The sequence below is a fragment of the Centruroides vittatus genome, unplaced genomic scaffold (genome assembly GCF_030686945.1).
Source record: "Centruroides vittatus isolate TY-2023 unplaced genomic scaffold, ASM3068694v2 scaffold_1152, whole genome shotgun sequence".
Lineage (NCBI taxonomy): Eukaryota > Metazoa > Arthropoda > Arachnida > Scorpiones > Buthidae > Centruroides > Centruroides vittatus.
Genome location: NW_027122670.1, coordinates 2774845 through 2792316, shown reverse-complemented (window position 1 = coordinate 2792316; position 17472 = coordinate 2774845). Strand labels below are relative to the sequence as shown.

General features: G+C 28.7%; 1 protein-coding gene across 2 annotated transcripts in view; it reads left to right on the top strand.

Annotated features, from left to right (window-relative positions):
* The window catches only part of Grasp65 (Golgi reassembly-stacking protein 2), a 41862-nt gene that overhangs the window by 2397 nt on the left and 21993 nt on the right, over positions 1-17472 (top strand). For both annotated transcript variants that reach the window (XM_067284200.1, XM_067284199.1), the window contains exons 2-5: positions 13503-13583; positions 16226-16429; positions 16730-16816; positions 16886-17016. In XM_067284200.1, the coding sequence (XP_067140301.1) occupies positions 13503-13583; positions 16226-16429; positions 16730-16816; positions 16886-17016 (503 nt within the window). The remainder of the gene's footprint in view (positions 1-13502; positions 13584-16225; positions 16430-16729; positions 16817-16885; positions 17017-17472) is intronic.

The following is a 17472-nucleotide window of genomic DNA, read 5'->3' as shown; positions in this document are numbered from 1 at the left end:
GTTAAAATAATTTTTATAGCATTTGATTAAAGTTTGTTCATTAGAAAAAGTGTTTTTTTTCTCTCCTGAAAAGTTTGTTTTTTGGCATTTACAACCTTATGGCATTGCACGCTTCATATATTAATTTATGATTAATGAGATTCAAATCTTTTTTGCTCATACTCAGTTTATTATATAATTAAAGATTTTACAGTAAAAGATTAAGTGCATCTTGAAAAATAATTGTGAATTTCTTATTATATAAAAGCTATAATGCAAAATCTAGTTATTAAAGTCAGAAAAATATTCTAAACAATACAAATAAACTCAAATTCTACTTTGAATGCTCAGTAAGGTTTTCACACATCAATACTGATATATGTTTAGAAATTATAAAAAGGTTTTTTATTTTAAATATTTGTGATAAAGAAATAACTTCAGATTTAAGTTATTAATATATAAATTTATTAACTAAAAGTTCATATTTGAGAAAAATTTGTTACTTTGAAGATTATATATAGCCTACTAACACTGTTCAAATGTCAAAAGAAAAACTCAAATTACAAAATTAATGTAAACTAGAAATTCATTTGCTTCAATTTGAAAAGCCAAATAACCACTGGGTTACATCAGGCTACTTTTCTGCAATTACTATGGAACCTCGCTTAACGAGCATAATTCGTTCCAGAATCTTGCTTGTAATGCAAAACACTTGTTAAGCGAAACAGTTTTTCCCATAGAAATTAACGTAAAATACAATAATGCATTCCATGCTGAAAAAATATTCAAATATTTTATGTATAACATTTATTCAAAGAAAATTATACAATATACATTGTTAAGGAGCGTAAATCATTGTCGTCTTTTCTTCTAGCGCAGAATGAATCAACCTGGAATGCGAATTTGATTTGCGGAAAACAAAAAGATCACAGATAATATGTCTGATGAAGATGCCAAACAATATGCCAAATTCTTGGACTATGTAAAGGCTATAATTAAATATTAGAAATTAATTAATTTGACTAGAGGTAGGCAGTTATGCTGCCATCTCGTATTAAATTTAATAATTATAAATAATTAATTTTTAATTTAGACATTTTAAAAATTTAATTTGTAATTGGTCATTAAATTTAGTATGAGATGGCGTGTTTATTATATAACAGGCTATGATTGTCGATGTTTATATGTAATATGTGTGAACACAAGTTTGGAAAAATGTTTGATCACAAGCAACACTAAGATGCTAGCGGAACTAGTGCTAAACACAGACTGATGGAGCATGTGCACAATCCGGGATTGCCCCTCTCTTTGTCCTCATTATGCGAAACATCGCTAGTTAAGTGAGTTAAATTTTTACAATTTGTTTTGCTCGTTAAGCGAGGTTCCACTGTATATTCAAGTAATTACTAAATAATTATGTCACCAGAGGGAGGCGTTAGGTGTCATCTTTTATAAAATTTAATAATTATAATTAGATTAATATTTATTAAATAATTATTAATATTCTGGAAGAAAAGAATCGGCCTGGAGTGGGACTTAAACCCACAATTCCTGCTTACCATGAAGATGTGTTGCTTGCCAGTTATGCTACCTGAGCCTCCAGTCTGATGTCCTCTTCCAGACATATTTAAATATGATATAACCATCCTTGGTTATTTAGGGTGCAAACTGGAGATGCCTTCAGTGCCCTCATTCTATAAACTCCTACCCATAGCATTCTCCATATTATTGAAATATACACCAGTAGAAAAATTATGGAAAGATAACAGTTTAGAGAATAAGATTTTTTGTTTCTATGTGAAAAAACTGACTTATAAATATGTGTTCATGTGATGACAAATTTCAAAAATAATCATTATTGCGTGAGCAGCTGTAAAAGAAACATGATAGAAAATAATATGAAACAATCTCAATTGAAAAAAATCTTTTAATTTTTCTGTTTTAGTTGTTTTTCTGTTATAATTATTGCTTATATAGGCTATATTATTTTCACTCTTATTTCTAAAAATATTATTATTTCTCATTAATTGTATTATATTTATATCCTAATTTTTTGCATTATAATAATAGCATATAGATACGTAGCCATTTTGGCTATTCTATTTTATTATACCTGATTTTCTTTCTCTATTCTTTGCTTAATTCTGTTAATTGTCATCTTGATATTCTTTTATCTTGGAGAAAAAATGAGTTCTTTTGATTCAAGTTCTGTTCTGCACTATATATTTTATTGTAGGAATTTTTAAAAAGTTTTTCTTTATTAAAATAAGGATACAAAGAATTGTCTGTAGAAAAACAAATTGTAAATAAAATTATAAATTGTGTGATCCTAAGGAATAGTAATGAAATCAGACCAATTTCTCTATCTGCTTTCTACTATATATTATAATCAGTTGTAACATTGATCTCAATGAGGTCACTCAATTAGAAAATAACAAAAAAGGCAATATAGAAAAATATTTTTAATAAGATTTTGTGTTTATTTAGATTGGGTCACCAAACTACGGCCAATGGGCCAGATCAGGCCTGCGAGGTCAATTCATCTGGCCTGCCGTTGCACTGTGCCACAAATGAGCTAAAATATAATTATTTATATGGAAATATCATAGATTGTAGATAAACTTACTATGTAGAGAAAATTAAATTAAGTGTAGGCTTAAGTAAAAATGTCAAAATTGGTCCAATTTGATTTTGCATCTCAGAGAAATATAATTTTTAGGAAAATAAGTGAAATGAAAAATTCAGCAACTTTGGATATCAGAGTGCTTATGTGTAAGTATCTGCAATGAAGTTTCTAAGAAATGCAATTATGAGCTTGCTGCAGCAATCATGTTTGTGTATTGGTAAATAAATATGTTAGTTGTCTTTATTTTTTGTCTATTCAATGTGCTGTATTGAACAAAATGGTTATGTGGCCCACACTTGTCATTCTCTGTTATGTGGCCCGTTGCGAAAAATGTTTGGTGACCCCTGATTTAGATAAACAGAATAGTAATTTATAACATAATGAAAAATTTTAGCTCAGTTAATAAATTGTTTTCGTAATTGAATTTACATGTCTTTGAAGTTGATTATAAAAAATACTCCAGGAACTGGGTTATATTGTACTGCGGAAACTCCCTATCTTGATATTCACCTAACAGAATGATGTAAGTTCAGAAAAAAAACAAATGTTTTCAGTCTTCTTCTAAGACCTGCTTCAGGTCACACATTTCAAATAGATGATACCAAGAAGGAGATGGATTGCATCATAGACATCACTACTATGCATGGCTACTCCAAGGACTTGACCTATAAATTAGTCCATAGATGGGAAACGAAAGAAACACAACCAGACAGCACACTCAAAGATGCTCCTGTAGATAACTCAGCACTACAAGAAACTAAATCTTGCCATAATGTGGTGGCTTATAATCATTGCATGCATGATGTATATCAGGAAATGGTGTCATATGTGGGCACAAGATTAACATACAAAACGTAGTCCCCATAGGTTTAAAATGCTCAGAAACAAAAGACCTGATTGGCTTTGCATAAAGCAGAATGAATATCATAAGAAATTTATTATTATTTTTTTTTTGTACTGAAAATTTAGAATCACTAATTTTTTAATTTAGACTCTGTACATATGTATATATGTCTCAAAGGACTATAATCACAGTGCAAAAAATGTATAAACATAATAATTGAAATTTTGATTACTTATGTGAAAAAGTAGAATCATATATATCTGAAAGCAGTAAAAAGACTTATGTTATGATTATTTATACAAGATCATAAATCTCCTGTTTTTGCAGGTGTTGCAAAAACATTTTCAATTTCTTTAATGTTATTAAAGTATCAGAAAATTTCAAACATTATTTTAAAATTATAAACATCACTAAGCTTTATAGTTATATTAAAGCCAAACAATTGCTGGATTAAAATAATATAGTGGTAATATAGCTTGATAATATAGCTTGATTTAATTTGACAATCATTTGGCTTTATTATTTAAAGATTAGAACGTTATAACAAAAAGAGTATTATTCTTTTTGGCCTGCAATTTGAAAAAATTGTAGACCTATAAATTCCCAATGTAGTCCATTCACCTGTCTTTCCTTAATCTCGAAAACGGAGTTAGATAGATGAAAGACAAGACCAGATACGGAAACCTTAGAGGCAGGAGGCCCTGTTTAACTATATACAAACTTAAGGTGCAAACTGGAAGGCACATTATTTCAATTCAAAACTTTTCCCCTGAAAGCAGTTAATAGATGACTTGGCATGACTCTATTGTTAAAGGAAAAGTATGATGTACAGGGGCAAGACACTACAGTTCCAATTTGAGGTGGCAAGCATATATTTTAAATTAAATAAGTTTAAAAATATGATTAGAAATTGTAGCCTGGCATTATGATGATGTCACAATAAATAATTGCATTTAAATTTAAATCTGGAGTTTTTGCGGAATTGGGAAAAATTTCGGTATTGTCCCATCGCTGATTATGGTTTTAATAGAATTTTCTTCATAAACCATATTAAACACAATACAAGGAAAAGTCAAAAAAGATTTCCTTTGTTTCTATTTTTTAATGAAAGCAAATTAGAATTAAAAAAACAAACGACAGATGTAGGCATATATTTGATTTATTTCTTCAAATAGTTCCTTCCTCTTTTGGAGTAATTATTGCATTTTTAATGTTTTAACTAAACAGAATATATTGTATAATGATAAAAATACATTTATTAGTTAAAATAAAAACTTTTATTTTTGAATGGTTTTTTAAATTTATTTATGCCTCAAGAAATAAATTTTAAAAATCTGCATAGCACTGTAATAATTCTAACAATTACTATTGAGTTCTTAACAAAACAACTAAATTAAATTTATAGCTGATTCACCTAAGTCTTAAAAATAGGACACATATGGCTGCCAACAGATTTTGTTTCATTAGGATAATTAAAAGAACAAATAAAATATTAGTGATGATTTAACTTTTTTATTTTATGACTATTTTTAAGAGTTATTTTAGAAACAATTAACTAATTTTGAATAAAATGGTGGAAATTATTTATATTTTCGAATTTTAATTATATTAATGTCTGTCAATGAATTTTATTACACTGAAAAGCATTTGTTTCAATTTGATTTTCATATTTTATTTTGATAATCATTATCAAAATAACAGAAAATATTCTGTGATATCATAAGTTTTCATACTTAAGGTCTACATATTCACAAAATATTTAGTTGAATACTTTTACTTTTCTAAGACTGATGAAGTTAATAATTAAACATGCTATTACTGATTGTAACTGCATTAAGTCTATGATAACATTAGTTATATATATATATATATTTGCTTAACTCTAATTTTTTGAAGATTATTTTATTTTAGATGAAATTATCAAAATAAATCTGTTTTGAAATAATATAAATTTATAAGGCTTTTTCTATTTTTATTTGATAATTCTAAATAACTGAAATTAATTTCTTACTGCTATTGATTTAATATCTTTTCTCAGTTAAATGACTTCATTTACAGAAGTATGCAGTTATCTAAACTTTATTTTAAAAAATAGTTTCCTGTAGGAAATTAGAAAATAGAGGAAATAACTTGATCACATTATATTTGATAGAAATATAGAATATTTTTATCAAACATCTGTTTTATGAAAATAATTATATATTACAATAAGTTGTTTTTTACAAATGAATACTCATTCTTTCAGTTTGAAACACACTAATGATATAAAAGTCAAAATTTGTTAATAAGATTTGAGTTAAATGTGTAATTTAAATGTTCACAAATTACATATACTGACAAATATTTTAAATAAAAATTACATTTATTTAAAACTGGTGCATCATGGAATAATGGGACATATAGCAATAAGTATCAATTAGCTCAATAATACTAGCAACATGCAGTATAAAATTCTCAGCATTTAAACATTTAAAATTCACAAACAGGATAATAGTCATTTTAGATACAAATTTTAGTTTGCACTATTTCACAAAAATCTGAGTCCAGGCATAATGATTTTCCAAATAAATTTTGCAAAAGTAAGGAACAAAACACAAAAATTTGGAATCAAATAGCAACTCTCACTTGTAATTTTTCTAAACAACATTCTCAAATCTAAAATAATCATTTCTCTTACATACAATGTAAAGTCTATTAAGTTGATCGGGGAGTGGTTATAAAATCTTTTTTACGTACATAATTACTTTATTATTCAAAGTCTTTCCATGATATAACTCAAATACAACTGACTCCCCTGATGTCCCTAAATTGTTTGCCTTTGCAAAGACCCATAAACCGGGACATCAACTCCACCCTGTCGTGGACAAGGCAAGAGCCCCTACCTCTAAGCTAGAGAAGGCCGTGAACACCCTTCTCACTCCCCACCTAGAAGGATACCCCTACACTATTGCTAGCCTGGTGGAGCTTATAACACAATTGAAAGAAGTCACCTCTTCACATTACATCATGGTCTTGGACTTTAAGCCCTCTACCCCTCCATAGAGCTTTCTCCTGCCTTTTGTGCGCTCAGGGACATTTTATTTTGTATTGTTTGGGATGCCGCATTACACAACCAAGGGCTAGAAACGGCACACTTAATTTGCTATAATTTGTTTTTCCAATTCAACGGCAACATCTACACACAAGGGAGAAGGGTCCCCATGGGCAGCCCTATTTCAGGGGACCTTTGTGAAATGGTTGTGCAACAGTTGGAGAACAAGGTCCTCCCCAACATCCAGTTATATAGGAGGTATATTGATGATATTATTTTTTGGAAGACTGTACTGAATGTAACAGCCTTGGTCGATTCTTTTAACAACAATCTCTACAGGTTGACAATGGAGATAGAACAATCCAACCCTACTGAAGTGCACTTCCTGGATTTAAATATATTAGAGTGGAATGCTCGGGCATCCACACTTCGGTGTATCATAAGCCAGGATCTATGTTGTCATACATTCCGGTGGGGTCCTGCAATCCAGTTTTGTACAAGACTGCAGCTTTTAAATCCTTAATCAGAAGAGAACTTCACACATTCATCCAACACCCAAGCACATGATACCAAAACAGCATCTATAGAACACATTGCTGCTTTACATGGTTATCACAAAGTTGCATCTAGGCTGATACAATGTTATCAACATATACATTCACAACACACACACAGGGGGTTGACCAGCCAATTGACAATCAGCCCCAATGACATAGAATGGATCCCCATTACCTTTAACCAGTACCTAAGATCTGTATATGCCAAGGTTGCCAGGAAACACTGGGTACGTCTTGCTTTCAGGAGGTGCCAACTATTTTTAATATCCTATGTAATGAGAAGGACCCTCCTAACCCCAGTAGACTCCCCAGAGTGTATAGTGTCTCTTTAAGAGATAATACATGTAATAGACTTGATATATATAGGCTCTACTAAATGGTCTATGGGCTAATCAGAATACAAGAACATCAGGCAGATATTTATTATGCGAGAACCTCCACTGCCTTCGTTATGTATGTAACAGATCCAGACATAGTAGCCGACTTTACCCAAGCCAATCTCCTCCTTGCTGTGCCTCCCAATAAACACCTCAAATGGTTAGAGGCTATGCACATCTTTAAATCTTCCATCACAGCCATGTGCATAAATTTCAAAGAGGAGATGGTTTTGTCATTGGCCTGGCAAGAGTTGATTCACAAATGCGCTCTAGCCACTCATTATGTCCGGGCAGGCTGACTCATTGTGCATGTGCGATGTAGTTTTTTTGTAAATTGTTTTGAACTTATGATCAAACTTTTATTTAAACGACATTCGTTAATTGAATAACCATCTAGGAACAGTTATGAGCCTGATGCAGAGCCCAGAAGGGGTTCAAAAATGTTCATTTTTTTTGTTGTTTCGTTATCACACCATAATTGGTTTTGTGTAGGTTATTAACAATATTTGGTGTGGTGAGTAGTTAGTTAACATAGTTTTTTAAATTTCATTTATAGTGGTGTTTAAAAAGCTGTTAGTTAATTGAACAAAAAGAAATCACTGTGTATATTTTTTTCACTGATGCTTTTAGTTTTGATGCTAAGGTTTGAATACCAGTCATTAGTAGTGCTGTACCAATAACCAATATATCAAACTGAAATCAATAGTCTAGACCAGAGGTTTCCAACCTCTTGACTGCGGGTTCGTGTGTGCCTGTGGCAAAGTGTTGAAATAATGGGAAAACAAATTTAATCTTAAAAATAAAGAAAATAAAAAGTTACTTTAGTTTTTAAAATCTTGCTAGATGTACTGAGAAATTTGCTAAATTGGTTACACTTGGGCTACATGCTATCTAATCCATCACGCCTATTATAATGATGTCTTCAACTGCAACCCTATTGTATTAGTAGTATTAATTGTCACCACGTGTTGTCGTAAACTCGTACTGTTGTCATCACATATTATCATTGTGTTATATATATGTATGTTACTGGCAAAATTCGATTTTATGCCAAACTAGTTTTGCCTAGGCCAAACTAGTTTAGAATTATTATTCAAGTATATTAATGGTTAAATATATTAATGGTTCAAGTAAAATTAAAAGGCAATCAATTAGATGAACAATATTTACTCTACTTAATTATAAAAAACGGGGTTAATGTTACCTTATGTATCGAAGGTGGCGGCTCGTTTCCGATTCCAGCAATCAGAAGACCAGGAACAGTGGGGACGTGCGTTCTAACCTAACCTAATCCATTCTAATAAATTACCATAATTAATAGCAACCAAATTATTATAATAGGTTAGAACGTGCATCCCTGGTAGTGGCTCATCTCTAGTTCCAGCAATTAGAAGATAGGGAACAGTGGGGACATGTGTTCTAACCTAACCTATTCTTAATGTCAGCTGTGGTAGCTGTATATATGTAATGTGAATTATTTATTTGAATTTGAATCTGGTAGACTTCCTCACAGCTATTGCTGTCAGGAAGTCTATCAGATTTATTTATTTGAATTAAAGAGGTTAGTGCGAATGTATGTCTATTTTAATAAATTACCATAATTATTAAGTAGACTATGTTTGAATAAATATTGTTCATCTAATTGATTGCCTTTTAATTTTATTTTAACTATTAATATACTTGAATAATAATTCTAAACTAGTTTGACCTGACACGCTTACGCCAAACTAATTTGGCATAAAATCGGGTTTTTCCGGTAACATATATATATATATATAACAAATGTTTATATATATATATATATATATATATATAACATTTTACCCTAAAATGAGTAATCCAAGTAAAAAACAACAAACCTATCATTTTAACAAAGTTTGGGAAGAAGACTACTTTATTATTGAAAGTAAGGGGAAATGTATTTATTTGCTTAATATGCAACAATGTTGTTGTGTCAGTGACAAAAAAAACACAATGTCAAATGTCATTACAAAACCAATTGCAGTTCTTTTGAAGTTAGTTATCCACCTAAATCTGAGTTAAGAAAAAGAAAATTTAATCAACTAAAAACATTTTTTACCAGCCATGTAAATAAAAATAAAAATGCCACTATTGCTTCCTTTAAAATTTCTTATTTGTTGGCAAAACGAAAAAAAAAAAACTTTTTAGAAAGTGAACTAATTAAGGAAGCATTTCTCATTGGAGCTGATTCATTATTTGAAGGACTTTCTAATAAATGAGAAATTATTTCAGCAATACAATATTTGCCATTATCAAACAATACAAGTACAAGAAGAATCCAGGTGATTTCAACAGATTTACAAAGTCAGTTGAAAGATGATTTGGAAGAATTTGAATATTTCTCATTACAATTAAACGAGTCAACAGATATATCAGATACAGTGCAATTGGCAGTAATGATGATAATAGTATTCAGTGATTTTAGTGTGAAAGAAGAACTATTAAAGTTACTACCAATGCAAAAGTGAACAAGGGGTGAAGATATTTATAATATCTTCAAAAATTACTCAACAGAAATTAATATGCTTTTACACAAGTTATTAGTAATAATTACTGATGATGCACCAGCAATGGTGAGCTGCAATAATGGATTCATTTCCCATTGCAAGAAAGATGAATCCTTTCCAAACTTTATAAATATTATCACTATATCGTACATCAAGAATCATTGTGCCAAAATATTATCCTTTAAACATGTTATGAATGTTGTTAAAATAATTAACAAAATTTGAGCAAATCATTTATTACACAGATTGTTTAAAGCCCTTTTAGAAAAGGACCAATTTTCCCAAGCTGACCTTATCTTACATACAGATATAAGATGGTTAAGTAAAGGCAAAGCACTTGGCCGAATTTTTGATTTTTTGGAAGAGATAGAGATTTCTTATTTCAAAATGTCAAATGTTTGAACAATTAGATAACCTACAATGGTTAATGGATTTAGCTTTTTTAACTGACATATGTGAAAAATTGAACAGTTTAAACCTGGACCTCTAGGGAAAAAATAAACATCTAGCTGAAATGATTAGCTTTATAAAAGAATTCAAAAGCCAAAATACTGTTTTGTATAAATAATCTGTTGAAAAATTCTCTTGTACACTTTCCAAGGATGAAAAAAGTGACTAGTGAAAATAATTTTGACTTGACTTATTTATTACTCATCTTAAAACACTTTTGAAACAGTTTGAAAGTAGATTCCAGCAATTTACCATTATCTAACCTGTGGCTACATTTTTTGTAAATCCTTTTACTACACAAGTAGACATTACTGAAGCTGCTAAATCTATAGCAGAACTTCTTCAAGAAGAAACAATGAAAATTGAAGAAGAGATTTTCAATTTTCAAAATGACATCATATTAAAATCTCATGATATGAATAAAAACTTTTGGAATTTAGTTATCATAAAAAGTGTAATCTTTTGAAAAAAAGAGCCTTCAAAATCAAATCCTGTTTTGGTTCCACATATTTGTCAAATCTGTATTTTCCACCATAAATATTATAAAATCAAAAATCAGATCTCAACTTACTAATGCCAACTTTGAACATTGTTTATGATTGGGATTATCTTACACTCCCAATCGTAAACAATCTTCAAATTTGGCATTAGTAACCAGGGGTTCCTAACCTATTTGTGGTGCCTGTGCAATAAATAGGTGGGAACCCCTGGTCTAGATGAATACACAGTATCAATATTATATTGACACTCTGTATTTTTCTAGAATTTTTATAATTGATTTTTCAGTATTAAATATTGATATATTAAAGGAATTTTGAAATCAAATCCAATATTGATGTTTAAATTTTGGTTTAGAACAGTTGTAGTCATTACTGCTGCCTATAATTGTAAGACCTGTATCAGTGCTGATATTGCAAGAATAATCAACACTGAAACATCTTTGCGCACCATGTTTCAAGTTTTTTAAATGGCCTTAACACATTCAGAACATTAGAAGCTAATTCCACTAGTTTGTTATTTTCATCATAATGTATCATGATGGGATGATGATTGATTAATTGATCTAATATATCAAATGATCAAACATAGTTTTATCAAGTTTGGAACATCTTGAATAAGAGAATGCACTGATGCCTTCATGTCTAGTTGAATTTTCCTCAATTTTTCTTTTGCTTTACTTGAATAGTTGAAATGTGTTGAAATACTTTTTCCCGCAGTCATTACATCTTTTAGGAATTTTTTGGAAAAATCATAGATGCAAATCTACAGGATGTTTATAGCACATTCTGTATTCTCTACATTTAAGTTAGTCATTGAATGTTCCATATTACAGTATTGTCTTGGACAAAATGTATTGCTTTTTTCTTCCGACAAAACAATATATTTTGTCTTTTCAGTATTCTACTTATTTATTGATTCTATAATCATATTGAAATATTTTTTGTGAGTTTCAGGAAAATGAACAGCATTTAGTATTGCCATTTCATAGTACTTTCATATTGCACATGATAGTGACATTTTGTTAGCTCTTTCACATTTTGTACTGTGCAAGTGAAGTATTTTGTATTTTCTTAGCACAATGTTGCTGTTGAGAATATATCACACAGGGAACACTTTCAGAGGGAAAAGGTTAGAACAGGAACACTTCCTTTTTTAACTTCTCATATCTTGTCTATGTTCTATGTACTGTACATCTCATCAGAATTATTTCACACCCTACAGCACATTATACTATCCTAATGTGTATGTGTGTGGAGCCAAAAATTCTTTTGGCTCCTTTTTCAACTATGTATATATCTTCTTACAAGTCGTGTTGGTTTAACTGTCACTATCTCAAGACTGAAGAGGGGTGTTAAGCCCAAAATGCAAATCCGTTTACACTGATAAACCAACCTTTTTCCTCTGAAAGTGTTCCCTATGTGATATGTTTTCAATGGCAACATTGCGCTAAGAAAATACATATAACAGAGAACAACAAGCAACCAAGATTGAAAGTATTTTGATTCTTCATTACGTATGGCTGCCATGCTGACAACACTACTAAACTGGGCAATATTTTTATCTAACTTACATCACTCTTAAATAGTATATTAATTTAATTTTTTCCTTTTCATCACATAATTATTTTTTAATCTTTAAAATATCATTAATTTAATATATATATATACTCCATGGTCTGTAAATGTAAATTCCTTACAACTCCTGTAATTTTTGTCCAATCCAGATGAAATTTTGTTTATATTCATTTTATGTTCTGACGGAAAGTATAGGCTACTTATTTTGCAGAAATATTGGCTATAGAATAAATGTTTTATTGGTTTTGGATCAGTGATCACACTTACGTTGCATTGACATCAGTGACCTCATTTAGTTCATGCTTGATGACAGAATTTTCCTTAAGTTGCATTTTTAAATATATTGGCAAATGGCATATTTTAAACCTACTTTATTAAATTTTAACTTTAAAAAAAAAGATAGCCACATTGTGTCACTTTTATAACAAATTTTAAAAAAAATCTCTCCGTGGTGACTACATGACATTCTATTATCCGATCAGAAGTAATGATCTAACAAGCTACATCTCTACTCTTCTTCTCAATACTTTAATCTCTACTTTCTCATAAAAAGCATTCTGTCATGCTTCATGGGAAAATTTCTAGTTATTATTGAATAGGAAATGCTGCCTCCACTTTATGCTAAGCCTTTTGTTTCATGCAGTTCTTAATAAATCAGCTGACATTCAGCAACAGAAAAGCCTGAATAATTATTTGATATTCAGCCAAACAACTATTTTGGTCTATTCCTAATTATAATCATAATTAAATTATTTTATTGCTTTTTAAACTTTTTAACAAAAGTCTTGTTGGATATTTTTGTATAAGAAATTTGGTATCATATGATTTTAAAGAAATATTTTAAATACTTGAATAACTTAAAAGAAATTCATCGTCTTTGATAAACAAAAAGATATCTTTTTCATCAAATATAAATTACTCAAAGAATAGATATATTTACTAAATCATGGCTTAATTATTCAATAAATGTAAAATATCATAAAGTAGTTTAATTTAAAATATAAATATATATTTATTTATTTATGTTTTGTTTAGGTCCAGGAAAACTCTCCAGGATATCGTGCTGGTCTTGAAGCATTCTTTGACTTTATAGTAGCTATTGGAAATACACGACTTGTAAGTATTAAAGCACATAAAATTCGTTGATTTACATTGTCATAAATTTAAGAAAATTTACTAAATTTATCATTCTTAGATTAAAGATAAAATTTTTATTAAATTATTATTAAAAGAAATAGAACATAATTAAACTGTATTAAATTATTTAAATCATGGTAATTATGATATGCTATTTTATTGGCATTATATTTAATAAAATATAATTTTGTATATATATATATATATGTATGTATGTATGTATACAGTAAATATGTATATAATATGATTAAAAACTCCCAGATATGGAAAAAATTGATTGGTTTATCTTATTGACTAGTATTGTTTTTCTTAAAATAGTTATCTTTTGCTTTTATGCCAAATTCTATATTTTCCTGTTTTGAAAGCATTGCTGGAACTTTAAACTGTTTTAAATAGGCAATGTTTTGTTTCAATTTAAAAATACAATGAGATTTTCATCCTTTGAACAGGTTTGACAACCTTTCTATAGTGAGTATAGTATGGACATAAGATGTTTTGATATGAAATCAGGCCGAAATGCCGAAAACATCAGATTTTATTCATTTAAAATCATAGTAATATCTTTTTCTTAAATTTTTATGTATTTATTTATTTTATGAGAATTTTGGGTTTGCTGCTTTTTGACCAGTTTTCCAATATGTAGGGGAGAATCTTGGAAGTTGAAACTTAATTATTGACAATTTGAATACATTACACATTCACTGACTTGTACAGGAAATGCAAATACTATTTGTGACTAATCTCTAACTATCACTATAGCCTTTTTATATACTTATAACTTTTCTTCATTTGACACACAGATTAAGATGTAAATAGAAACATCTTTACTAAAACCTGATACATTGCAATAACACACCATCAACTGCCATAAATCATTGGGCTATAATTTGGCAATAATAATTATAAATTACAAATAAATTTGACACTAGATGGAGGCGTTAGATGCCATCTCGTATTAAATTTAATAATAATAATTTTAATTAAATAATTTTAGATTAAACTGGACGAAAAGAATTGGACCGGAGTGGGACTTGAACCTGCAACTGCCGCTTACCGTGCGGATGCGTTGCCAGTTACACTACCCGGACCTCCGGTCTGATCTCCTCTTCCAGTAAGCATGATTGTCCTTGTCTTAGATAAATTTTTCAGAAATAAAAATTATTAGAAGTTTGGTCAAAGTTGGTGTGGAGGATGAAAATAATTGCAATGGTATATTTGGTCAAAAATTGTTGAATTAATAAAATATTGCTGATTATTGTATTTATCATAATGAAATGTATTGTCCTGAATTAATTTTGTTTAAATTTTAGAATTTACAATTTGACTCAGAGAAAGTCTTGATGTACATTCCTTTAGTCAGGAAATTTAGCATACTCTTGACATTTGACTTGATCTACTTATCTTCTATGGAGATAATGTTTATTCTGTTTAGACAGCCACCTTGTTTATAATTACAACTATTAATTTATCTTTCATCTTCTAAAATTTGTTTTAGCATGTTTTTGAATTTATTATATTTTGGAAAAAATGATTACCATAATCATATACTGTAGTTCTTCAATTCTAAGCTGCATCCTGAGTTTGAAGTAGAATTTTAAGATTTCTTATGAAGAGAAAAACATTAAAATAATTTTATTAAAATTTAAAAAGCAACAAGTTAGAAAAATGATATAAATGCCATAAAATAGGTGATATTCTTAAATCAATAACTGATGATTATAATGTCATTTTGAAGCCATTTTATATATTAAAAGAGAGTTTAAATTAAATGCTAATTATCAACAAAATACATTTGAACTGATGAGACCATTGGACAGTATAGCTAAAAACATTTATTATTGGTATATGTGATCTACTTATGATTACTGCTGATTGTTTTTTTGTATTACAAATGCAGACATGTCTATTTCAGTAAAAATGGGTAAAATATGTGTGTTAGAATTGAGTATTCCTTTTTCAAATTTTTGATATACTATATGTCAAACAGAAAAATATAAATATGAAGATGTAGACAGATGCTAAATATAATAATGTAATTATAGAAAATAATAACTATAATTATTGTAAGAACAAGTAGAAAAGCAGTTTAATTTTTCAATCTTGTTTATAATCTTGATCTTGTTTATAAAAGCCAAATTATAAAATATTTTAATCCAGAAATTCTTGATAAGTTTCAAAAACTAAATAATGTATTTTTTGATTTCCAATGTAAACAACCACATTTCTTCCAAATGACAAGGAATCTTGCGAGAATATCATCCAATATATTTTAATACCATTCTTAATGTATATGCATTTTGGGCTTTAGCCCCACTTCAAGTTTTTTGTTTTGTTTTTTACTTTACTATATTGTAATTTAAGTTATAAGAAATTATTAAAATTACTGATATAATTTTAAAATTGATGCTTCATGTATTTGAGATTATATTAAACATTTTATTTATTTATAGCAGAAATGCTTGTAGAAGTAAGCTATTATAAATGAGTGTAGTATTTTAAATTTTAAGTGCATCCAGTTACTGGATCAAAAGTTTTTTTTTATTCTCTGCCTGGGATTAAAACTTAATTAGATTAATTAAGAATATTTATTATTTAATTTGTTTATTATTAATTTTTTTCAGAATCAAGATAATGATACATTAAAGGAGATCTTAAAAAATAATGTAGAAAGAATCATAACAATGACAGTTTATAACAGCAAAACACAAAAAATAAGAGATGTAGAAATTGTTCCTTCAAACACATGGGGTGGCCAGGGATTATTGGGTGTCAGTATTCGTTTCTGTTCATTTGAAGGTGCAAACGAAAATGTTTGGCATGTTTTGGTAAGTATTTATAATTTTATAATGCTGTTATTAATATCAGTTTTTATTTTAGAATTGAATGCAAGTTGTTTGCTATAATATACCTATGTAAAAAAATATACAAATGAATCATGTGTGTTTGTGTACATACATATACTTGAGTAATAAGTATATTAAAGAACTGTAAAGTTACACTCTGAATTTAGTAAATTGCTAGTTTTAATAATTACTGGTTTGTATACTTAGTGAATTAAACATTACCTCATACTTTGCAACTAATTAATATTAACATTAACATATTTTTCAAATAAAATTTATTAGGATGTTCAGCCACATTCTCCTGCTGATTTAGCTGGTCTAAAACCATTTTCTGATTATATCATTGGAGCTGATTCAGTTTTACATGAGGTAAATTTAATTCAATTTTTAAATTAGGTAACATTTTATAAATTTAATTACAGAATATTTTGTTTATAGTCAGAAGATTTATTTACACTAATTGATGCCCATGAAGGAAAATTGTTAACTCTATATGTATACAATGTAGAAATGGATGCTTGTCGAGAAGTAGTAATTACACCAAACAAACAATGGGGTGGTGAAGGAAGGTATAGTGTCTTTTATTTTTAATTATTAACTATATGGTGTATTAGTCATATTCTAATAAATAGTGGGGTGTAAATAATTTAAAAGTTATTAAAACTTTATCATCATATTTTTAGTGAAAACTGAAATTATATATATATAAAATCAATTATTAAAACCAATGGGATCGGTGGTAATATTAACACACTAAAAATAAAAAATTTTTAGTTAAATAACAAGTAAAAATTATACTCTTTCCATTTCCGACTTCGAGGATTCTATGAGCCAAAACATGTTTTGGCTCATAGAATCCTCGAAGTCGGAAATGGAAAGAGTATAATTTTTACTTGTTATTTAACTAAAAATTTTTTATTTTTAGTGTGTTGAAATTATATACTTTGAATTTTCTAATGGTAGCTGTTTTATTTGTTCTGTAAATACAATTTACAGTGTTTACAGTACATGAAATTATATAATTA